This window comes from Rhinopithecus roxellana, chromosome 5 (assembly GCF_007565055.1).
Source record: "Rhinopithecus roxellana isolate Shanxi Qingling chromosome 5, ASM756505v1, whole genome shotgun sequence".
Classification (NCBI taxonomy): domain Eukaryota; kingdom Metazoa; phylum Chordata; class Mammalia; order Primates; family Cercopithecidae; genus Rhinopithecus; species Rhinopithecus roxellana.
The window spans coordinates 8,377,985-8,403,789 of NC_044553.1; the positions used below are offsets into that span (position 1 = coordinate 8,377,985).

Here is a 25,805-nt window from a genome sequence, read left to right on the forward strand (position 1 = left end):
TTATGTATTATTGTACTGTTTGTCTTCCCTTGCCCAATGATAAGCTCCCTGAGGTCATGGTGTGTTTAAGTTCTCAGATGCCTCCAAAATGCCTACACGATTGCCTGGCATATAACTGACACTCTAAAAACTTTATTGAACAATTCAACAGATGAATTAATGGCCTGTCAAACCTATGATCAACCATTAGATTGGAGTTCAGGTCATTTGATAATAAAAGTTGGTTTCCAAAGCCTTCTACCTAAAAGACACATGCATTCTCATGTTCATCAAGACATGGAGTCAACCTAGATGCCCATCAAAGGCTGACTGGATAAAGAAAATATGGTACATATACCCCATGGAATACTATGCAGCCATAAAAAGAACAAATATTATGTCCAAATTTGCAGCAATATGGATGCAGCTGGAGGCCATTATCCTAAGCAAATTAACACAGGAACAGACTACCAAATACCACAAGTTCTCACTTATAAGTAGAAGCTAAACACTGGGTACTCATGAAAACACACACACACAAAAGTTGCTTTCCTTTTCTTGAAGTATACAGAGGGCTTGGTCTTCAGAAATGGAATTATGTAAGATTCACTTACTGTTGGACACTCCATTCAGAATAGGCCAAAGAACTCCTTCAAATTCAGAGGAAAAAAAAAATAACTGGGTTTTAACATAAAAAATGATTAATATTTGTAATATGTTATACTTCTTTTCCAAAATTTGCTTTATTCCCTGTTCAAGTCTGATGGGTCCCTTTGGCATTCTGCGTCGTTGGAATCTTCCTCTGACCTCCCCATTCCTGGTGGTGGCCAGGGCTGATGACCAGGGACAGTCTTAAGTTGCTGACAATGGGGACCCTGAAGTAGAAAGACTAGGCCAGGAGTAAACAACTTCATTTTTTGCATTGAAAGGTCAATTTCAGAAAACAAATGGTAAGAGACTTTTTCCTTATTTTTTTTTAAAGAAATTCATTGTCTGCAATTGTGTTTTTCCCCCTTTTTAATTTATTATTTGTATGTAAGTACTTATTATTTTCCCTTCCTTGATTGGTTCTTTTTTTTATTTTTTGGTTAGTATTTCATTAATTATACAATTAGCATGCACCACAATATGAGATTATAACTGCATCTTTGATCAGATTTTGTTGGAACTGAGACACTCTTGAACTGGTTTTCTTGATTCACTCTGTAAGCATCTTAATTGAAAAATACGGATTATCTTACAGTGCCCCCTTAAAACTAAAGCTGTATTCTGGCCCGTACTTCTTTTTATTATTATTATTTTTGAGATGGGGTCTTGCATGTTGCCCAGGTTGGCACGATCATGGCTCACTGCTGCCTCAACCTTGCAGGCTCAAGTGATCCTCCCACCTCAGCCTCCTGAGTAGCCGGGTCCACAGGCACGCACTAGCATGCCCAGCTAATTTTTCCTTTTTTCTTTCTTTCTTTTTTTTTTTTTTTTTAAGTTTTAGTTTTAGTAGAGACAATGTCTCACTATGTTTCCTAGGCTGGTCTCAAACTCCTGGGCTTGAACTATCCTCCCACCTCAGCCTCCCAAAGTGCTGGGACTACAGGCATGAGCCTCTGCACCCTGGCCTGCACTTCTTTGTAGTACATTTTATACTTCTTGTAATTCACTTACCCTTTCTAACTCTAGATTATAAGTATTGATTTACACATCTATGTTTGTCATTATACTTAAATTTCCTGAAAATAGAGACCGTAGTTTACTCACTTGCATGCTCCACAGATCCTAAGTGTTTAATTAAAATCTGTTAAAATGAAATGAAACATACATAGTTGGCTTACCCCCAAGAATTTCAATAGCTTCCCTTAGCTTGCCATGAGAGGCTTGTCCTAATCAGACCCCTGCCTTTGTCTATAGTCTTATCAGCTGTCATTCCCTCTCACCCTCAGCCCCTACAAGCTCTAGTCCCTCTGGGCCATGCTGTTGCTCATTTCCTGCTTTATACATCCTCTTCCCTCAAACTAGGTTACCCTTTTGACTGCATGGTGAATGCCTCACCATCTTCAAGCCTTAGTTTATACTTATCTGTTTATTGTTTCCCTCATTAGCCTTTTAAACTCCATGAAAGTAGGGGCCTGGTCTGTCTTGTTCACTGCTCTCTCTCCGCTGTCTGAAAAGCAAGTAGAGACTGGGTCAGGAAAGATCTTAAATACAATATAGAGTTTTGATTATTTCTAGGAGGTAACTAGGAATCACTAAAACATAAGCAGAGAAAGTTATGGACAGGTTTTTGCTTTAGAAAAATCTCTCTCATAGCTGTGTGGGGGAATGGTGTGGAGAAAGCAGGACTGGCCCTAAGAAATCAATCAGATACTTAGAGTAAGCAAAAGTGACGAGGGTCTGATTTGTGGCTGTATCAGTGGGGTCCGGAAGGAGGTGGGGGATTTGAGAGTTAGGAGAGACGGAATGGCAGAAATTGGTGACCTACTGGATGCTGTGACCGAGGGTGAGGAGGAGGGGGAGTGAGGGACGGGAGTGAGGGACGATCTCGGCTTCAGATTTCACTCTGGCTGAGGATATCTGGAACGATCGCGTCGTATTAACAGTTGTCTGTGTACCTGTGGATCACTCCCAACTAGTCTGAAAGCATCTTACTACAGGGACCTTGCTTTGTCGTCTTTGTATTAGAAGAGCACCTATTATGTAGGAGTAGTAATAAATGAATGAATGCACTCAAAACACTAAACAGTAATTCTGTAATCCAACGGGAGGTACAGCGAATACTAAAAGCCTACATATACTATTCTCTGCATGCTATAGCAAGAAAGAAAGGAAAGTGGCTTCCCAGTGGTTTTCTGCCTAGTGTACAACCAGGAAGCTGACAATAAAGTTTATTTGAGCGTCGACGTGCGCCGACGTGGCCCCGCCTCCCCAGTCAGAGCCTCGATTGGTGGGCATTTGCCGACGGCCACCGCTTTTAAGCTACGATTGGCGGAGGCCGCCGTCATTTCGGTGCGTCCAAGCGTCAGCCCGCCCCCTCGCCGCGTCGCCGGTGCCTGCGCCGCCCGCTCCACCTCGCTGCTTCTCTCCCGGCCGAGGCCCGGGGGACCAGAGCGAGAAGCGGGGACCATGTTCCGACGTAAGTTGACGGCTCTCGACTACCACAACCCCGCCGGCTTCAACTGCAAAGGTGAGACGACGGCCTCGGGCCGGCCGGGTGTCCCTGACCTGGGCGGCGGTCCCAGCCTCAGTGCCCCCACCCCACCTCCCCGTCGGGACCCTTGGCGGCCTGGTTTCCGCCGCCGGCCTCCGGGCGCCTCTCCTCTGGGTCGCCACGCACTTCGGCTCTTCGCCGCCCCTTCCCGGCTTCAAAGCCCTCTCACCTACTCCTGTCTCGGCATGTTACTTTCTGCACTTGCCTAACTCCAAACACCATGTAACTAGCTTCTCAGCATATAAAGGGAAGAGCATTCGTCTTTCTCACTCACTATTCAACTCCATGGTTCCCTGGGTAATTAGGCGATACCTTGAGCACCTGCTTATTATGGGCCAGCGCGGTGCTGGATGCTGAGGAAGGTGCTAACTTGAAGACTAGCTCACTGCCTGCCAGGAGCTAAAGGGTCAAGGGGTGCGAGGGGTGGAAGCAGTCAGAACCCACTGAGCAGTTTGAGACAGTACACAATGAAGTCAGGACCGATCACAGTGGGAGGGTAAGCGCGTGTAGTAACGGGCTAGTTGTGTTGTGTGGTCTTGCAAAAAAAAGTTAATAGCAGATGAATGGGAAGGTTGAATTGTAAATACAAAGGTATTTGGGATTTTACAGCATTAGAATTTTAAAAAGTAATAACGTTGCTACTCACTGTAACAAAACTACTGCCCACCACTACTCATTTCTCCTTTGTATAGTTCTGGCCTGTGATAGACTGGTAAGTTTGAAAGTGATCAAGTATAACTTGTGATACTCAGACCATTGTATAATTCTCAAGACCTTATAATGGAAGCTTGAATTTGACTCACAAGTTGAAAATAATTTCTAATCAGGATGTAAGTGTTCTGTTGGTTGATCTCTTGTACAAGCGTATCCAATTATAATCTGTTGTTTTTCTACTTTAACAAAGTGACGGTGAAAATAGAGCCTTGTTCTGGATTGGAATCTTTGAGTCTCAATGTTCTTTGCTGTAAAATGGGATATTACTTACCTCAAAAGAGGTATGGGGAAGATTAAACAAAACAATGTATGCATTTAAGTGCAGTTAACATTACATGACAACAGTAGTCACAGGTTTTTGTCATTTAATTTCTTTTACTTATTATTTTGTTATTTATTTTACTTTATTACTTTGCTATAAATTTAACCTTGCCCTCTCTCTCCTTTCCGTCTGCAAAGGAACTGGAATATTAATATCTAACACTTAAATAGCAAAACTATGTGCCAGGCACTGCTTTTATCCATATTTATTTTATTTAAGAAACTTCTTAAATAAAACAACTTCTTTTAATCTTCATGATTCTATGAGGTAAGTTCTGTTAGCACCCTCATTTTGTAGCTGAAGAATCTGAGGCACAGAACATGTGGGTGATTATCCCAAGTTCACACAGCCAGTAAGTATCTGGACCCAGAATTTGAATTCAGGCCAGGATTTGAACAGATCGTTGTTAATCTGTACTTTCAACTCCAGAATCTGTACTTTCAACTCCCTCTTTTGGTTCAATTAATTTAGTATTTTGAGGTTAAGAAAATTCCACAAGAACTTGTATCTGAACATATACCTGAGAAGGAGGTATTTTATATAGTGCTTCTAGTTATTTATGTGATGTTTTTTATTGCAGATGAAACAGAATTTAGAAACTTCATTGTTTGGCTTGAAGACCAGAAAATCAGACACTACAAGATTGAAGACAGAGGTAATTTAAGAAACATCCACAGCAGTGACTGGCCCAAGTTCTTTGAAAAGGTAATGAATTAGGAAGTAAAGTAAAAGTACAGAGACCTTGTCTGAAAATCATATGAAGATGAGTGTAAAATTACTTTCTTCTTTTAAGATAAAAGTGATAATGATCAGTATTAGGAAAGCTGGATTTCAGGGATTTCGCTCTTTTGTTAGATGCATCTTTTGCTTTTAGAGCAAATCATTTTATGTCTTCCTGCCAGGCTTTCAGTATTAGATAGAAATAGTTTTCTCTAGAAACATGAAGTTTCTTAAATAAATAATGATGTAAATATTTCACTTTCTCTTTATGGCCCAAATCAGAATTTTTGTCAAACTGAAAATGTAGCAATAATACAGTGCTATTTCTTATATTAAAAGAAGACATTGGCCAGGTGTGGTGGCTAACACCTATAATTCCAGGACTTTGTGAGGCTGAGGTGGCAGATCACTGGAGCCCAGGAGTTCTGACACCAGCCTGGGCAAGCTGACGAAACCCTGTCTCTACAGGAAAATAGAAAGTTAACTGGGTGTGCTGGCACACACTTGTAGTGTTAGCTAATTGGGAGGCTGAGGCGCTCCACCACTGTGCTCCAGCCTGGGTGACAGAGTGACACCTTGTCTCAAAAAAAGATATTATTGACATGCTTGAAAACTAAGACTGTCATGTTTGTGCTTATATTTAATGTAAACAGATATCCCTTGTTGTATACTAGAGAAATAGTCCTTAAAAGATCTCTGGTATATCATATTTTTGTTCCTCAAATCATTTTCCCATTGATTTCGTTTTAGTAACACTTTTGATAAAAAAGAATTCTCAGAATAAAAATCCGTTTACAGTGTCATTACTTCCATTAAACATTTTTATCAGTTATATTTGATGAGTGAGATATTTTTCTTGAAAAAGGCTGTCTTTCATTTGCTAGAGCAGTGTGATTAGGTACTTTCTCCGTGGAATCAGTGATTTTATAAATTAGGGATTGTATAAATTACATCAGTGTTATTAACCTTTCCATGTCTCAATTTTCTCACCAATAAGTGAGGGTAACAATGGTACCTATTTCACAAGTGTGGCTTTGTTTTTAATGAGTAACTGTTCACAGAAGTCCCTGGCACATAGCAAGTGTCATAAGCTTATTACTACCAAGCCTCTATACTGCTACTATTAATACTACTGCATTCCTTTGCTCTTAGGAAATATTTTTAAAATTTTCAGTGGAGTTCTTAAAACTTTGAAATATATTTTTAGGATTTTATGTTTGTTTATATTACATTTTATGGTCTATTCATGTGTACAAGACAATACAGAATTCTACATGTAGAAAGGTATTTAGAGAATATAAAAAATTTTCTAGGCTGGGCATGGTGGCTCATGCCTATAATCCCAGCAGTTTGGGAAGCCAAGACGGGTGGATCACCTGAGGTCAGAAGTTCAAGACCAGCCTGGCCAACATGGCGAAACCTCGTCTCTACTAAAAACACAAAATTACCCAGGCGTGGTAGTGCATGTGTGTAATCCCAGCTGCTCAGGAGGCTGAGCCAGGAGAATCATTTGAACCCGGGAGGCAGAGGTTGCAGTGAGCCAAGATTGTGCCATTGCAATGTTATATTACATATAATTAATGTTGCATATAATACTATTATATGTAACATTTATTTGAATATACAGCTTCTGACATTTATTTAAATTACTTGGTTACACCCTACATGTATGTTACATGGCTACTCTTTTCAGTGGCATTTCCGTAATATGAAAGTTAAGATTTAGATAATGATTTATTGCATATCCTTTTAAAAGTTATCCTTTTTAGTTAATTGCTGTATGTATATTGAGACTAGGAATCAGAAAGCTTTGATTCTAGTCCCAGGTATAAGTTCTGTAACCCTTGGCAAGTGTCAGTCTCTAGGCCTCAGCTTTCTCATCTATAAAATGAGGAAGTTCTCGTATTCTTTTTTTTTTCTTTTTAAGATGGTACACTTAAATGTTCCCTTCTGTTGGGTTATATAATTGCATCAAAAGTGTAGTAATATATAAATGTTATTTAAAAATTGTTAGGGATCCAAACTAAAGGTCTCTTTCAACTCTCCTATTCTTTTTCCTATGACTTTATGGTAATAATGAAACTGGTGATTTTTTTTTTCTTCTCCCTCACAGTATCTCAGAGATGTTAACTGTCCTTTCAAGATTCAAGATCGACAAGAAGCTATTGACTGGCTTCTTGGTTTAGCTGTTAGACTTGAATATGGAGATAATGGTACGTTTTGTGGGGAATGTGCCTTTTAAAAAGAGAGGAAAGATGGGAAAGGGAGTGTGAAAATGTAGCAGTTCCCTGCTAAGTAAGGGAACTTAGCAGTTTGTTTTGTCTAATACTATTTTACCTTTGGTTCTTTCTTGTCACAAGTTAAAAGCACTTTTATTGTCTTTTATTGGTGTTTATATATTTCTTTTAGAATCTGGAAATGGTGCCCTCTGGAGAAGGCTAATTGTCTTCTCACAGAGTAACACTACTTTGATAATATGGTCTGCACCTTAGCCTTTCAAATTAAATTGTTGTTAGTGTCCCAGAATTGATGGGACTTTGAAGCGTTATTGCAGCAGGTAATTTCTCAAAAGACTGAAACATGTCTAATGCCAATATACATTAATACTCTATAGGCCAGAATATGTTACTTATGTTTACTGTCTTACCACAGATACTTCTATGGTTGGAAGCTTCTGAATATTAGTACCTGTAGTAAAAACAATTTTTCTTTACACTTATCTTTTCTCTTATTAGACCATTTCATTTTGAAAGGCCTGCCAGCATCTGAATGCAAGATTTGATTATCTTATCTGCATCCTCTGCATTTTGTGTTTTTCGGTTAGTTACAGTCCTCTTAATTATTTACTTTGGAAGCCTTTTTATATCTTGGCTTATCCCTTTCCCCTCATCCCGCCTACACTGACCTTTTCTTATGTTTGTTGTATCTTCATTTCCATTGGCATAATCCTAATTCTGCTCTTGTCACTTTCTGCCAGGAGTATTGTAATATTTCCCATTAGTGTCACCTTCTGTTCTTAACTGCATGGCCAACCAAGCTAACTTTCTGAAACGTAAATCTATTTTAGGATGCCACTTGCTCCTTGTTTCCAAAGAACAGTTCTAGTTACTTATTCATATTAATAAACATCATACATATTCATAAACACTAATTTCCCATTTTCTATAAAAAGAATTTTAAGCTCCTTAGCCTGGTAGTTATTGATGACTGATATCCAGCCAGTATTCACATCTTGATATCGCAGCTAAATTAGAATAGTGTTTCCTGTTTATATCCCTTTTCCCCTTCCGTTTCTTTGTTCAAACTTATCACCTGGCTAATATACCATTTCATTCTGTCTCTACACATCTAAATCCTACCCATCTTTTTAAGATCCGTCTCATATGCTGTCGTATGTCTTAGCAGCAGTATAATTTCCCACTGAACTTCCATAGCTTTTAACTCTATACCTTTTAAGTCATTAACCACTTTCCATTTTGCTTCTATGTCTTATTCGTCCCAGTAATTTGTAAGCTGATAATCAGCTTTGATTCCTACATGGTACCTCTGTTAGCTTCCAATTGATGCTGTAACAAATTACTACAAATTCAGTGACTGAAAACACAATTTATTATTTTAGAATGAGAAGGCTAACATTAGTCCCACTTGGTTCATGTCAAGTTGTCAGCAAGGTGCGTTCCTTTTGGAGGCTCTTGGGGGAATCTGTTTCTTTGCTTTTTTACCTTCTAGAGGCTGCCTGAATTCCTTGACTCTGACCTCTTCTTCCATCTTCAAGTCTAGCAGCATAGCATTTTCCAGTCTCTGTTTGACTCTGCTTCCATTTTCATAACTTTGTCTCTGACTCTGATCCTCCTGAACCTACCTGGATAATCCAGGATAATCCCCCATCTCAAGATTCTTAATTTTATCATATTTGCAAATCTTGCCATGTAAGGTAACACATACACAGGTTCCGGATAGGGACATGGACATCTTGGGGGGTACAGGTCAATATTGTGTCTGTCACAGTACCTGACATAGTTTCTTGCACACAACAAGTGCTTATCAATTTCAGTAACTGTGTGGCAAATGTAATATATGTGAATGTTTACATACACTGATTTGGAGCGTCAGCCAGTTTTTTGCTGGTGCCTCATACTTAAATTTCAGAAGCCTTATGGCAAAAATCTTAAGGAAAGCTCAATTTGAGACTTCATTTACTTTTCCATTTAGTTTAAAAAAAAAAAAAAAACTTGTTTTTCTTATTTTGGGAAGTACATGTATTCATAAGCCTTGTGGCTTTAGTGTAGTATATATTTTAGGGCCTTTAACAAGGTCCTTTTATCTACCCTGCTCTGGATTGGTAGGAACTGTATATGAGCCAAATTGTAGCTTATCAAAAGTGTTTCTCAGTTATTCCCAAATTCTTACATCTCAGATTATGTTTTATTCTATGTGTTCCATTTTTATAACCTGTTACCCTTCAATGGTAGATGCATATGGTCATACATACCTACAGTTGACTTAAGTACATGTATTTCTCAGTAATAGCATGTTCTTTTAGTGAATAAAAGAAGCTTGTGTGTGAAATGTAGATTTTTCAATATTGAAAAGGGAAGTCAACATATAGTTGAAGGTGAATGGTATCAAAAGTGTATTAAAAGTCTAAGCTAGAAAACAAGTTTCATTTATTAAAATTCAGAATTACAAAAACAGACTTGAAAATTGGTCAAATAATACTGTCTCCAATCAGTAGGAGGCGCTGATGTTCTTTTGTGGTTTTACATTGCTATGTTGCCTCCTTGACTTTCAAGTTACTTATTTTAAAATTTGCTGAAACCATTGTGAGTTTTTATTGTTTGTGCTCTACTACTTTTTGGAGCCTTCTGGTAGCTTGTCAACATGATTAATAACTGAAATTTTTTAAATATATAATTTCAGATGCATAGAAAAATTACAAAATAGTACAAAGATTTTCATACACCTCAAGTCTACAAATGTAACATTTTACCTCATTTGCTTCATCTTTCCGTCTACATAGAGACACACACATCATTTTTTTCTAAACCATTTGATAGTAAGTTGTAGATGATTCCTTTTTACTCTTAAACACTTTAAAACACATTTCCTAAAAACAACTTTGTCTTACATAACCACAGTACAGTGATCAAAATCAGGAAGCTATCTTTGATATACTACTATTATTTATTCACGTTTTACCAAACCCACACTTCTCTCAACAGAAAAAAACAACCCAGAACAATCCTGGATTATGCACTGTATTTAGTTTTTACATCTCTCTTAGTATATTAAAATGTGGAACAGTTCCTGTCTTTATTTGTGCTTCATGATCCTGACATTTATTTTGTAGAGTGTCCCTCAGTTTGGATTTATATAATGTTTCCTCATTAGATCTGGGGTTTATACTTTTGTTAGGAATAATACAGAAGTGATGTGTTCTTTTTAGTACATCATATTAGGAGATACGTGGTAGTGATATGTGCCTTTACTAGTTATGTTACTTTGATCACTGGGTTACGGTTTCTCCAGTGTAAAGTTACTGTTTTCCTCTTTGTAATAAATATATCTTGTGGGGAGGTACTTTGAGACTGTATCAATTATGTTTTTGCTCCTCAAATTTCCCCCACTAGTTTTAGCAACCATACGATGATTCTTGCCTGCATCATTTATTATGTTGATCATCGACAAAGAGGTGTTTTTCTAATTTCATCATTTTTTCTACATTTATTTGTTGGCTTTCTCCTGTAAGTTTTCCCATCTCTAATTTACTTGTTTGTTTAAATCAGTGTAGATACATAGATTCTTATTTTACTCAATGGATTATAATCCTTTCTGTCATCATGTACTTTGCTGTTTATACTGTTCCAGATTTGGCCAGTGGAAGCCTTTTTAACTCTCACTTAAATTTTATGCTTTTATTTTTTTCCTCATTTCATTAACAGATCACATAAGCACTCTATGGCCTAAGATGCCATTTTGAACATTAAGTTTAGTGAATTATTAATAAGTGTCATTTTTGAATTCCTTTTAAAGTATTTTTCAAATGAAAATAATAAAATCTACCTTTGGAATTCTGAATATCAAGTTTCCATGAAATAAGTTGGAGGTTTGTATATGATGGTGTATTTGATGTATTTGTTTTTGGAAAGCAAGGTTTTTGGATTTTATATACAGCATTCAAAAGAAGATGGGGGGAAGCGTACTTTTTAATGAGTTTGTATTTAATCTTACATAACCTATACTTAACCCTTCTCCCATTCTTCTACCCCAGATTTCAGAGGAAGCTGTAAAAGCAGATTTTACTTCCTAAAATTTACATGTTTGAAATGATTGCCTTTAGGAATGTTAATGAAAAGATATTTGTGTCACATAGTCCAGTAATTGCTTTAGCTTAATCACAAAGATAGTTACATTGTCTTTTTATATTTTCTGTAGCAAAAATTAAGTTTGATTGAATGAGTTGTTTTATACTTATACAGGTTAAGCATCCCTAATCTGAAAATCTGAAATCCTAAATGCTCCAAAATCCAAAACTTTTTGAGCACGGACATGAGGACACAAGTAGAAAGTTCCACACATAAGCACTTAACACAAATTTTGTTTCATGCACAAAATTATTAAAAATATTGTATGAAATTACCTTCAGGCTATGTGTATAGGTTGCACATTGAACATAAAAATGAATTTTGTGTTTAGACTTCGGTCCTATCCCCAAGATAACTCATTTTATGTATGCAGATAATCCAGAGTCTGAAAAAATTAAGAATTGGAAATTGGCATTTCCAGTAAGGGATACTCAACCTGTAATCAGTTTGGCTCAGTTAAATTTGGTAAATAGCAGTAGTCATTTTACCTTGAGTTGCAGTTCTACAAGTTATATTTTTGCCTATTTTTATAGCTGAAAAATACAAGGATTTAGTACCTGATAATTCAAAAACTGCTGACAATGCAACTAAAAATGCAGAACCATTGATCAATTTGGATGGTGAGTATATAAATGCACAACATTGAACATCAACATTTTTGGTTTCTTAAATGTTTTTTAGTTTGAAGAATGAAGTCCAGGTTTACCTGGGTTTAGTAAATTAAGAAGGATCCATGCAGACAGCATTTATGTTGACATTTTATTCTCTATAATGTTTTTATAACGGGCTTTCTCCTTCCCCTTGCATTTGAATATCTGAATGTTAATTTGATTTGCTTCTAGTAATTTGGAGTTTTGATTTGTATAATCATGGGGGTCATTGTTTGCCTTTTTGAATGTATAAATTTCTTTTAATCCAATAACTATGAGACAAGTGGTAAAATTTTCCATTATTTTAAGTCCCGAATGTCTTTTAGTAATTTCCCTTTTTAAAAGTATGAAGAATCTAATTACCTAAATTATGATATGTAAAATATTCATTCACTGCCTTATTCATTGTGACCTATAATTTAAGAGTTAACCCTTTCGAATGAGTGAGCCTCTTGGACACTCCAGAGCCGCTGCTTAGAGAGAAGGTTTTGGGAAAACTATCCATTGAGGGGATCTATGTACTAAAATTAATGGCCTTGGGAAGAAATGTTAATTAAAAGTGCTGCATAATTTAGCCTTGCAGAAAAAGTTACAGGACAAATACAATGTGAGTTAAATTAGTTATTTATTGGATTATTCAGTTTGGCTGATGAAATACAGATACTCCTTGACTTAGGATGAGATCATGTCCCAAAGTCGAAAATACCGTAAGTCAAAAGTGCATTTAATACCCCAAAAGACCCAATGTAAAGTTGAAAAACTCTAGCTGGAACCACTGTAAGTTCAGATTTTCCTCATCTTGCTCTAGGGTTACATCCCACTGAACTTGTTGTAAGGTCAAAAAATTACAAGTCTAACCATCCTAAGTTGGGGACCGTCTCATATAGTAATAGGAAAACCATTTTATCCTACCAATTTAATTGTTGATAGTCTACAGGGCTTTGTTTTCTTCTCTTGTGAGTAGCAGTTTTAAAAACTAAGAGATTTGTTGTTACCAAAAAGTTAAAACTGTTTTTGTATGTTCACAAATATGTCTTATACGTTTGCAGAGTTGTAAGTTTTTGTTTGTTTTTAATCTTTTATAGTAAATAATCCTGATTTTAAGGCTGGTGTGATGGCTTTGGCTAACCTGCTTCAGATTCAGCGTCATGATGATTACCTGGTGATGCTTAAGGTCAGCTTCATGTTCTTGATTCTTGACAGAAACTGTGCACATAGAAAAATGTATTTTCTAAATATTAACTGTTGATATTAAAATTATGGATGAATGACTAAAATACACAGAAGAATATGAGACATAAAGCAGATTTCATGGTTTTATCTGATTTGGATTGTCTGTTTTCTGCCTGCACTATGCTAAATCCTTTGCAAAGATGTTCTCATTCAATCCTGCCAACAATCCTAGAGACAGCTGCTAATACCTTTTTAAAAATGTATATCGTATGAAGAAACTGAGACTCAATGAGGATAATGTCTAAGATGACACAAAAAATGACAGAGCCAGGATTTTAAGCACTGTAACCCTGTGGTCCATTGTTTTTCCCACATTATCCTACTTCTGTTTAGTCTTTGTAATGATTCATGGTCCGCATTTGTTAAGATGATAGAAAATGCCAAATGAGTAATGGTGAATTTGGTCAAAAATATATAACCCCAAAATCTCTTTGAGAAATGAATCTTTCTGTCCCCAGTGCTAGATAGGCCACTCAGTTCATAACTATACTTCAGGGATCTCAGTAATCTGAAAGAGGTCTCTTGTTTCTGAGAGAAATCATGAACTTCAAAAGATTTATTCCTAGTAATCGTGTAAGTGCAGTGGTGTGGATCAGGGGAGTGGTTCTTAAGATACCAGACTTGGAAATTATTTTAGAAATTATTACTGATTTTACAAGAGATTAAAAGCTTTTAACTAGACCTTGTGCAAGTAAACTACTTTGTGATAAGTTGAATAATTACATTTCACTCTACCCAAGAGATTAAGCCATAACTTACCATGCTTTTTAGATTTTTATGTATTAAATGTCAGTTTTAACAAGACTATTGTATTCATAAGTTATTAAAATTTCTATACTGAATCTGAATGTTAACTTGGATTTTCTCAATCCAGATTGCATGCCAAAAGACAAAAATGTTTTTAGTGAAATTTAGCTATTTCAAAGGCTTGTTCTTTATTCTGACAATTATGTAAATTACCTTGGAACTGTTCTATAGTGATCATGTCAGTTTTAATCATAAAGTGAAAAGAGAGTCAGACAATGCATAGCTTATTTGGGATGCTTTTGTTAGACTTCAAAACCCAAGGGGATAAAGTATAAATCAACTACAATAAAATGCTATAAAATTCTAGTCCTAGCTGCACATTTGTCCCTTTTGAGTTATTTTAAGAGGCACTGAAACAGTAATATAATATGGAAAACATCTTAGTACGTTTGCCAAGTACAAGAATCAGTATATTAACTGGCCCCAGACTATTTAATAATGTCTGCAATCACTGTTAAACATTGTTTGAATTCTCTTTTTCAAAGATAACATTTGGTTTTTTATTTAAAAATTATAGTTTAAGTTTTCACACTTATTTTTGAGTTGTAATTGTCATCTCCCTACTTAAAATTCCATTTTTTTAAAATTTGATTTTTAAGTGTGTATGGATGCTTGCATGCATGCCTACCATAATGAAGTGCCTTGGTGATGAAAACCACCAATGGTGTCCTTTGAAAGGTATGAAAATATTTTACTAGAGTGAAGTGATAAAAGCAAAGTGTAAGACAGTATGTATGATTTGCTACCCTTCGTGCCAAAAATGTGTATTCGTGCTAAGCATGCTTGTCATTTCACACTTTTAGCGAGGGTAAGGAATCTGTAGGGGATCGCAAGGCTCAGGGGTAGGAAGGAGACCTACTTTTTACCATGTATCTTGCTGTATTTAAAGTTGTTTTTTACCGGGCACATGAATTACCTATTCAAAAAATGGTTTTAATTGTTGCAGGCACCACTCAACATTATTAAAATACTAGAAGTGTCAAAGGTTACATTATATTAGTGGTTGATATTTTTAATTTATTGGAGAGTTTATTAATGAACTTAGGTAATTCTAACTTCATCAAACTTAGCATCCTTTTTCTCTGGGCTCATAGAAGTAAAGGATGACAGGCATACAGCCTATAAAAAGTAAAAATATTTTTGGGTTTCTTAGGCAATACGAATTTTGGTTCAGGAGCGCCTGACACAGGATGCAGTTGCTAAGGCAAATCAAACAAAAGAGGTATGTTTCTATAAATCCTAAATAAGTTGTTAATGAACATTTCTTCTGGTATTGCCATGATTTAAACTTTGCATGTATCTGTTTAAGATATCCATTCTACATTGGAACAACTTAAAGGATAGCTTACTTCATTGCTTCCTAAAGCAAATTGAATGTATTCAGTGGCTAGGGGGTCATTTCTGAGTGAAAAAGCAAACTTCATGTTCCAAAGGATTTACCTTTATGAAACTTACTGGATTATTTTGACTCATGCTGGAGAAGAAGGAACACACCTCACTACAAATTACTTTTCTTTTTCCATCTAAATTCTATCCTTGCTTTTATTTCTTCAGAGTAAATTCTTTTTTTTTTTTTTTTTTTCTGAGACGGAGTCTCGCTCTGTGTCACCCAGGCTGGAGTGCAGTGGCCAGATCTCAGCTCACTGCAAGCTCCGCCTCCCGGGTTTACGCCATTCTCCTGCCTCGGCCTCCCGAGTAGCTGGGACTGCAGGCGCCCGCCACCTCGCCCGGCTAGTTTTTGTGTATTTTTTAGTAGAGATGGGGTTTCACCGTGTTAGCCAGGGTGGTCTCGATCTCCTGATCTCGTGATCCGCCCATCTCGGCCTCCCAAAGTGCTGGGATTACAGGCTTGAGCCACCGTTCCCGGCCCAGAGTAAATTCTTGTTTTATTCAATTTCCTGGCATAAAACATGAGAAAGTAATTTGGCTAAGGTCACCTAGTTGGTAAGTGATCAGGCAGTCTGATTTGAGAGCCTGTGCTCTTATGGTAGGTGGGGAGAAGGGTCCGTGTGTGGATGTCTGCATGAGCTTGTCAATCCGCCCAAGTGAAGGGACAGGGGGTTCTGTTGGAGTGTAAGGTTCAAGGTACAGGAGACTGAAATGGTATCTTTCAGTCCTACCTTGTAGGCTGAGAAAGCTGTATCCCATGACTACCTTCCCGTTCAGGAGAAAATATGGAATATTTTTATATCAGAAATCCATATATGCCTAAAGTTTCATTGGCTGTGCAGCGGTAGAGAGACTGTCCTCAGGTCAGCAGCAGCATCTGATAACACCTCCCTCCTGCAGCAATGATCGTAGTTGTAGTGAATGCCTTGGGCACAACTTTGTTGTTTCTCCTCCCTGCACACCTCCCCCATCTCCCAATGTCTTTTGTCCTCCAGTCCCTTTAGGCAGGCCCAGCAGTGTTAAAAGGTTACTAATGCCAGGGCAGCATCTCTGAAAGACACAGTTTTCTTTTAAAAGTTCTTATTAGCTCGTTATATATGAATCGGGCCACTGGAAGTTGGATTAAAGATCAGCTTATTTCACCACATTATAGAACAGACAGTAAATTGTTCTGGCGTAATAGTCATTCATTCAACAAAACTGTCTGCTTTGGAAGGCAGCGTAAGTAAAGGCTTAGCCAAATCTCTTTGCTCTTGTTTGTAAAGTAAAATTTAGTTTTATTTTTAATGCTCCACATTTTAATTTTGGTGTCATCTCAAGATACCAACCTATAACAATTTAGTGGAGTTCTTATAGTTTAGTGTACTTGTAACCATTTATAACTAGTATTTGAGGCATCTGGTAGTTTTCAGGGGTAGCTTGGTGGCCTGTTGGCAGACAAAGGAAAAAAAATGGAGCCTCTGGTACTAGATGAACATATAAAGCCACTCAGTACAATTCTGCTTTTTAATTTTGCTCACTTGTGCTTTCATACCCATTGGTTTCTTCACACTTAATCTGTTAGCTGTTTTAAAGCAGATAGAGCCATTACTAGATAAGGCAAGAACTGAGCAGCGACTAAAGCATTTGAATAGTAACAGGTTGTAACATTGAAAGTATGGGTAGTGTGTGTTTTTCTTGGCAATGATTTTATATAATCAGCAGGAAGTACAGACTGCCTGTCCTCATTTTCGAGATTTGTTTCTGTGAAGTTTGGCACCACAGAATGGCATCATCATAGTCACCATCTTTAGTGTGTCCATAGGTGCTGAGTGGTTTAGTTTTTCATTTTCCTAGACTGTTTCAAAGTAACTTTCAAATCAACTCTTGAAAGTTAAATTATACCTAAATCTTGGTAAACACCATGCTGGCTGAAAAAATATATATTTTAGATAGGTTTGTACAATTTGTAAAGACAAATTAATGTGCTCAGAAATGGAATATAAGGTACTATTTTTGCCCTTTATACTGTTGCTTACGGTTACCAAAATAAGACAGTAACAGCCCCGCTCAACTCGCCTTCCACAGCAATAATGACAAGGCACTGCTGCAATAAGGATATATTGCTTTGTATGCCTGGTCTAAAGGACTGGATGAGCTATAGAGCTTCCTGGTACATTTAAAGCTAACTTTTATCCCCTAACCGGTTGAAATAGGGAAAACTCACTAATCACAAGGCAAATATAAACAAAATTCTTAGTTCCCTTACCCATGCAGCTAAAAGAGTTAAGACAGCAGAATAGCTAGGTGGTTTTCAGTTTCAGATGAGAAACGGATGCTGTTCTTAACCATAAATACTCTTTTTGTCTTTTTAAAGGGCTTGCCTGTTGCTTTAGACAAACATATTCTTGGTTTTGACACAGGAGGTAAGTGATTTTAAATTCAAACTATATTTTAGAGACTGAATACTTGGGGGGAAGTAAATGGCCTTAAATACAAAAATTATGTATTGAAGCAGTGTTCTTTTCTCATAAAACAGATGCAGTTCTTAATGAAGCTGCTCAAATTCTGCGATTGCTGCACATAGAAGAGCTCAGAGAGCTACAGACAAAAATCAATGAAGCCATAGTAGCTGTTCAGGCAATTATTGCTGATCCAAAGACAGACCACAGACTGGGAAAAGTTGGAAGATGAACACTTTAGGACTTCAGCTTCTCACCTACTTAGTACAATTGGGAACCATACACTTCTGGCATGTTTGGAAATCAAAATGTCACATTCTCGGGGGAGGAAGCCCAGAAAATTGGGTATGTTCTAGAGATTTACCACTATTGCTTTTTTCTTTAATAAAGTTTAGGAAAGTAGAATTTTTATTATGTACTGTATGTTTGCATAAATCACCTTTCTCCTTTGTGGTTAAGGGCATATATGCCAACTTTGTCCTAGAGACAATATAGGTCCTTAAGTCATAAGAAAACTTAAAACACTTTATTGGAGTAATCTAGAAAATTTTAGAACTGTTACATCTTTGGTATTTATAAATGTGATACTTTCTGTGGGTACTTCTATAGAGGCACTACAGGATCAGAAAATGCAAACTGAATCATTTTAGCACCTTTTGATATAAATAGAAATGCACTGATGCAGAGGTAAAAAATTTTTAGAACTTTTGTTGGGAAATTATAAATAATTGGTCCTTTCCCATCAGTTCTGCATTGGCTTCTTCAGCTGTCAAGGTTTAGGATTGTATTTTTATATTGATCACATGTGCTTTAATTTGTTGGCCAGAAGGAATCCATAGCAAAAATCACATTTAGAGTCTTAAACTCTTAGTTGAATGAATTTGACCTTTTAAATATTAATGATAAATGTTTACAAGAAGTTGCTTTAAAGCAACAGTTAAAATTCTATTACCTTTTTAAACTTGCAATAACAACCTTCATTTTTAAAAATACAGTAGTAAAGATTGAGGTATCAACTTTTCACAAAAGTCTTTTTGCACTAAATAATGTTCATCTTGTATGTTCAGGAACATCTAATGGCCAATTCCTTCTTTACTTTCTTTGCCTTTGCAGTCACTGTTCTTTAGGGTCCAGGTTCTGATTGTAAACTCCAAGTCTTCCTTTACATTACTGTATTTACTTTCTTCCTGTGAGAGAAGAGCGGGGGTGGGAGAGGGTAGTGGGTGAGTATATTGTAGCCAAGTTGCAACAGCAAGTCTTTGCATTTTGTGTATAAACTGGGTAGATTTAAGGTAGTAAAGACTGGGCCTCAGGGCAGGAAGAAGGCAATGGTGGCAGTGTCACAGGCAGCAGGGGTAATCAAATACTATATATATCCCCCTTCTCTACCCTGCTAATTTAAAGGCGCATCCTAAAGCATATTTTTTACCTGTTGGGCAGTAGGGGTAGACTGCAGTTATCCCGTAGAGGTGAGATCGTTGTTCTGGGAGATACTCATCAGTAAACTGGCCACTATGTTTATTTACTGATACAACACCATCCCTGGTAACAGAAAGGAAGAGTGAATTCAGGGAGAGTCATTTACTAGATTAAGAAGTTAGCTACAAAAAAGTGAGTTGCAATAGAGGATAATTTCTGGCAGCCTTCTCTGTCCGAGGGCTGACGCTAAAGCCACACTGAAGTTTGAGGGACCATTGCTCTAAATCCGTTGCTCATCTCTAGCTGCATGTTAGAATCACATGATGAGCTATCAAATCAGATTTGTAGGGCATGGGGTAAAGGGCCTAGACTTTAATGTTCCACAGTTCCTCATTTGAGAGCTAGTCTAAATAGTATTTTTCGCTCTCAGACAATATGTCCACAGTGTCAGTCAAAAACCAGCTTAAGCCCCATATTCAATATAGTTCATGGTATCAAGGGTAGTCTTACTCTCTAAAGAACACATTTAGATTAATATGCTTCCTTTTGAGAGAGTTAATTATCAAATAGCTTTGCTACTTTTTAAGCTATATGTGATCAATACCATTCAATTTCTGGGTGAAGTAAAAGGATGATTTCAAAAACAGGAAAGGATGAAAAGAAACATCCTTGAAGGATCTTATCTGCCAATGAGGAGGTGACAAAACAAAAGCCTCAGAGGTCTTAAATGAGTAAAGTCACATACTGACTTTTTGTAAAACAAGTGGCGTGTCCTCTGGAACAGTTGGCCTTTTCAGGCTTGTCCAGAATGTGTGGGGCTCACCTCCTCCAGTCTGTGTGGTAGAAGTGATCTGCATAGCTTATGATGCTGAAGGGGTACTTGAGGTTGTTGTGAATGACACGCCGTCCAGTTCCATCAGGTAGTGTGCACTCCAGTTTTTTGGTTCCTTTGAAAACAAAGGGGGAAAATGAGGACCTTTTACACCACGGAGTAATAAGTTGCTTTGCCAAAAATGAGTGACAGATTCCTTCTCCAAGAAAACAATGGAAGAACGGGGAAATAATCTATGACTGCAATGGAAGTGCTTAACAACTGTAATATTACCTGTCCTATTACTCGTCTCCAGTTTGTTGGATAGCATTCCAGTTTTTAGTAGAGATTCAAACTTTCAATCCTTTTTTGGAAGACAGGATTGCATTTACTGAAATCTGGTAAGTTTCTACCTAAATAGGGCATTAGACGTAATTATTTTTATAATTTGTGTGATTTCAAGCCTTAGCTTATAAATTATAACACCTGGGTAAATACTTGCCCTTTGTAAGCTATGTGTATAATTATGGAGGCAGCCTTTTAACCAAAGTCCTTAGTATTTTAAAAATATTTTCTAGGTAGGAGGAAAAAAGTGACTAAAATGGTAACATTTCAGTGTAAAGGAATCAGTCTTAAAAATTTTTACAATAACTAAACCAAGAATTTCCAAGTTTCACATTTCTCATGGAGCCCTGATTTAAATTTCAAATACTTTTAAGAAATGTAACTTGTTTTAAACAACTGGGTTATAAAAGTGACCTATGTGCATTATAGGCCCTTTTATTAGATTACAAATTCAAGAACAGTCTTTTTCATATTCTTTAGTATAGAACTAGACACACAGCATTTTTTCAATTGTGCTGATGAAAGCAAACAAATTTGGGTGCCTAATACCCATGTTATTACTGAAGGAAGCCACCCTGCTACAACACTTTTCAAAGAATGTCTTTAGCATTATAACAGATGTTTGTAGGTAAGTTATAGTGACCCACTCTCCCCGCACCAGAAGAATAACTTCAATTCAGTTTGTCAGTTCAACAGTGGCTAATATTTCTTTTAACCGTTAAAAATATGCCAAGCACTCACGGTCAGGCAAGCAGTACAAACTTACTGCTTGATATAGCCTTCCCTCCACCCAAACCCCAGAAAGTTCATTTTAAGACTCATTTAATAGTATTTAAAAGTTTACAGAACAAAGAAAGGAGATTATGTGCTGTACTGTCAGAAATGTGTTTAAACCAAAAGATCTAAGTGATGGGATTTGATTTTGTAGTAAAATCTACTAGTGCTCACACTCACTGCAATGAGCGGTTATCTATTTGCATTCCATCAGTAGTATTACCTGCATCTGCCCAGCAGAGCAGTTTAGAGAAAGGGTCAAAGGTTAAGCCATTGGGCAATCCAATGTCTGTATTGATCAGAATTCTTCTGTTTTCTCCATCTAAAGATGATGTTTCAATTTTAGGAGCTTCTCTATTCCAGTCTGTCCAGTACAAGTTGCTGTAAGTTAAAAATCAAGATTGTAAAAGAATAGCTATGTAGCCTGTGGTAGGCAGCATCTAAGCAGCCCCCAGTGATCTGCATCTCCTCGTGTATTATAGTCTTAAGCAATCCCTTCGAGTTTGGGCTGCATTATTTAGTATCTTCTTCTAGTGAGTATAGCAGAAGTGATAGGCCAATATTAGGTCTCAAAAACTGGTTTCTGCCTTAGGTGCTCTCTCTCGCTCCCTTTGAGGGAAGTTCAATGCCATGTTGCAACCCACCCTATAAAGAGAAACATGTGCCAAGGAACTGATGTTCTCGAGGGCTGTTGGCCAGAGACATTAGTCCTGCCTACAACCCATGTGAGCATGCTTGGACTGTGTCTTCCCCAGGCTGAGCCTTGAGATCCCTGCAGTTTGGCCATTACTTGATTGCAGCCTTGTGAGAGACTCCATGCCTGAGGAGCTCAGTGAAGACACTTAGATTCCTGACTCACAGAAACTGTGAGACTAAATGTTGTCTTAAACTGCTGAGGGTTTGGGCAATTTGTTACACAGCTCTAGGTAACACAGCCATATTCCACTTTTACCTGTGTCACATGGTTTTCTGATTATTGTAACTAGGCGGAAGGAGTCATTACTAAGCTACTATCAGAATCCCTGCCTCCAAGATACCCCTTGATTCAACTGCCCCAAAACCTTCTGTTGAAATCTTGAATCTTGGGTTTAGAATAGAAACAAAGACAGCTGTTAGGAATGGCTTCGATATAAACTGTGGAACTTGAAGAGACGTGGACCAGGGATTTTAGAGGGAAACTGTTCTTTTTCTGCCAAAGATACAATTTGGTACTTGAAGGGGAATCTGGATTGTCCTGTACCTGGCACCCAGGGATGGTAAGCCTTTTAAGTTAAGCACTTTACCTTTTTTTTTGAGACGGAGTCTCGCTCTGTTGCCCAGGCTGGAGTGCAAGTGGCCGGATCTCAGCTCACTGCAAGCTCCGCCTCCCGGGTTTACGCCATTCTCCTGCCTCAGCCTCCCAAGTAGCTGGGACTGCAGGCGCCCGCCACCTTGCCCGGCTAGATTTTGTATTTTTTTTAGTAGAGACGGGGTTTCACCATGTTAGCCAGGATGGTCTTGATCTTCTGACCTCGTGATCCGTCCGTCTCGGCCTCCCAAAGTGCTGGGATTACAGGCTTGAGCCACCGCGCCCGGCCTAGCACTTTACCTTTTAAATGCCACGTTAAAAATGAAAGATATTCATAACAGATACTAGCTAGGAAATATGGTCCTATTAAGTGGAAATAGATTATTATAAGGAAACAGGTTTATAGAGCAGAAATAATGTTGAAAGCACTTTTTATAAAATACTGTTTTATAAAAGCTATAGAAGCTTTGAATAAATCAGTTGAGTTGTAGAGAACCTCAGAGAGAGAAGAAACCATAGGTTACCCACCCCTGTTGTGAATTTCATCCCTTATGCCCAATAGATGAAGCAGAGAGAAGCTGAGAGCAAAAGCCAGAAATCAGTTTACACTTTGCGCTAAGGTGGGGGTGGCCAGAAGGTAAAGCATGCATATCATTCCTTCATCCCTTCTGATCAGTCTCCTCCCCAAAATGATTTAATATTATCAAAAAGGCTGAAACAAGCTCACATAGGTATTTGGTATAGATTATTTGGGGATTGCCAGAGGAGGAAAGTTGTCAAGGTGAAATCTATAGAAAGCAAAGGAGAAATATGCAGGGAGGCTTGACAACCATTCTGTTAAGCAGTTCAGGTAGATGTAATACATGTGTTTTATTGAAAAGAAAACCCACCTTGAACCAGGTTTCATTAAAAATTAAAGTCCTTTAGCATTTCTATTTGCTGTCTGGATAAGAAAATTCTACTTTGATCTTTAAACTCGTGGCTGTGTTGTGGATTTCAGCTTAAAAGTATGCTTTTTCCCCAGACTCCCGAGACATGGCCAAGGTATCATTGCTTACAAGATGGCAGCTCTCCCCAGTTTTCAGGTCAAGTACCAAGAAGCAATACGGGGCCAGGCGCAGTGTCTCATGCCTGTAATCCCAGCCACTTTGGAAGCCCAAGGCAGGTGGAGCACCCAGGGTCAGGAGTTGGAGACCAAAATGGCGAAACCCTGTCTCGACTAAAAGTACAAAAATTAGCTGGACATGGTGGCACATGCCTGTAATCCCAGCTACTCAGGAGGCGGAGTTTGCAGTCAGCCGAGATTGTGCCACTGCACTCCGGCCTCGGCGACAAAGCAAGACCTTGTCTCAAAAAAAAAAAAAAAAAAAAAAACCTTCCAAATGTCAGAAAGGCAAGCCTATGGAAAGAGTTTTAAGAGGGCTATTAATTCATGTTGTTAAGTCAACTGGAATAGAGATACACCTTTTCCTGTGTGTAGAACCCAAAGTTTGAAACCACCTTTGAGGCTCTGCACTTAAGTATTTCATAGTCAAAAAGCACTTACCTGAAAATTAAAGCTGAAGGTTTTCTTTACTGATTCGAAGGGCATTGGGGAATTTCATTTCATAGAAACTCCACTTAAACATGGCAAGAGTTTCTCAAGATATAAAAATTCACCCTGGTTCTAACAAGTACTGAGACACTGAACAAATCCTGTATGTCACATTTGATGACCTTAGCAATTATCACAGGGAGAATGTTTATCTTGATTTCTGCTACAGCAACACTGAGGCCAGAGGTGCCTGAGCTTTTTGGTTAATGTCACTTGATGTAGGTCAGCCCTACCGTGGGCTTCAAAAACCCTGGTTTCTAAATGTGCTGCTGGAGGAGTCCCACTTCACTTCCAGTTTAAGTGTCATCTGAGACCTTGCCTGATCATTTGATTCAGAGTAGCCCTAATTCTCACAACACAATCTGAATTTTCTATATCACATCACAGACTAATCCTGTTGATACGGTCTTGTTTCCTCCTAATAGAATATAAGTGCCATGAAAGAACAGACCTTGTCTTTTCCTAGAGCAAGTCCTGACACCTAGTAGATCCTCAGTAAATCTTTGTTACAGGAACGCATTTGAGCTTTCACTCTCTTGTTCTGACCTTCCTCACACTATTTAAAACCCAAGGGCTTCACATCAGGATCGACAGGTAAGAGGAGAATTAGGGAAGCCCAGCTGACCCTCGGATTGGATCCACAGCGATGGCACGGGGATTCACCAGATCTGTGTGGAAGAGGACCCTGCGTCCAGAGCCATCCAGCAGGGCGCTCTCTATCTTATCCATGACACTGTCTGTCCAGTACATTGTTCTGCGGATGTGGTCGATGGCAAGTCCTTCAGGGCTTATCAGACCTGGAAATAAAGCAAAGTCAAGACTGGAGTGTTTGCAGGATATGGAGGGCAAACCTGAAGCCCTCCAGGAGTCGGGTGGGGCAGGAGGTCAGCAGGGGAAAACAAAGCCCAAGTGGCTCTAAGTCCCCAAGAACCAGGTTAATAGAGAAACAAGTACTTTTGTTACATGTTCTACTACTTCTAGCTTCTAGACTAGACCTACCAGTTTGATGACACCCGGCATCCACAGTGCAAGAGCCAGACTGAATAAGGCCTCACCCCGAATTCTTACCGTGAGTTCTTTTCTTTTGAGAAGCACTCACAGTAGGAATCACCTAATTCATTCCTTATGTATGAAGGTGTTTGCTTACAGAGGGGCTAGTCTTATACTGCTCAATAAAATGACTTGCCTAGAGCTTAACCTCCCTTAGTAGAGAAAAATCGACGGGAGACTTCAGCGTAAAGTAGACAAGTGACTTTGTAGAATCAAATGAAATGCAGACTCTGCTGAGTGAAGCTGCTGACCTGAATTCACGATCGTCTCAGGCTCTGCTCCCAGTTCCAGACTGGCACGGCTGATTGTCCGTCCAGCGACATCTGTCCAGTACACCATCCTCTCCCGGCAGTCGTAATCAATCCCCACGATTATGGAGCCCTTTGTGCACCAAATCATAGAATTAGAAGAATTAGGTTACATTTCCCCTTTGTTCACACTCAGCTGCCTTGCTCATGTACAGCTGCAGTGAGCAACACTGCACTGTGATCCTGCAGGCAGCAGAGCAGAGTAGCTGGACATGTGGGCACTCTGAGGTGATATCCAGGCTCAGCCACTTACTAGCCATGTAGCTTTGGGCATTTAACCTCTCTATGCCTTTGTCTCATTTGCAAAATGAGGCCAATAGTGTACCTGCTTCATATGGTTTCTGTAAAATTAATACTGTAAATGCTTGTAAAGTCTCCTAATCAGTAATTGTTATAC

The 25,805-nt window shown here is 38.2% G+C and overlaps 2 protein-coding genes across 2 annotated transcripts in view; one reads left to right on the forward strand and one right to left on the reverse strand.

The window, feature by feature from the left end:
- Window positions 1-2,909: 2,909 nt before the first annotated feature.
- Window positions 2,910-18,228, forward strand: RTRAF (RNA transcription, translation and transport factor). Its single transcript, XM_010376769.1, has 8 exons — window positions 2,910-3,154; window positions 4,795-4,919; window positions 7,048-7,147; window positions 11,833-11,919; window positions 13,035-13,123; window positions 15,143-15,211; window positions 17,735-17,783; window positions 17,897-18,228. The coding sequence occupies exons 1-8, from the start codon at window positions 3,094-3,096 to the stop codon at window positions 18,049-18,051; spliced, it is 735 nt and encodes a 244-aa protein (XP_010375071.1). The 5' UTR covers window positions 2,910-3,093; the 3' UTR covers window positions 18,052-18,228.
- Window positions 18,229-18,329: 101 nt separating this feature from the next.
- NID2 (nidogen 2) overlaps window positions 18,330-25,805 on the reverse strand; it is a 63,503-nt gene continuing 56,027 nt past the window's right edge. Inside the window, 6 exon segments of the mRNA XM_030930574.1 lie at window positions 18,330-19,006; window positions 19,249-19,361; window positions 20,062-20,185; window positions 21,392-21,549; window positions 24,676-24,847; window positions 25,352-25,481. Coding sequence (XP_030786434.1) covers window positions 18,996-19,006; window positions 19,249-19,361; window positions 20,062-20,185; window positions 21,392-21,549; window positions 24,676-24,847; window positions 25,352-25,481 — 708 coding nt within the window. The 3' untranslated portion in view covers window positions 18,330-18,995.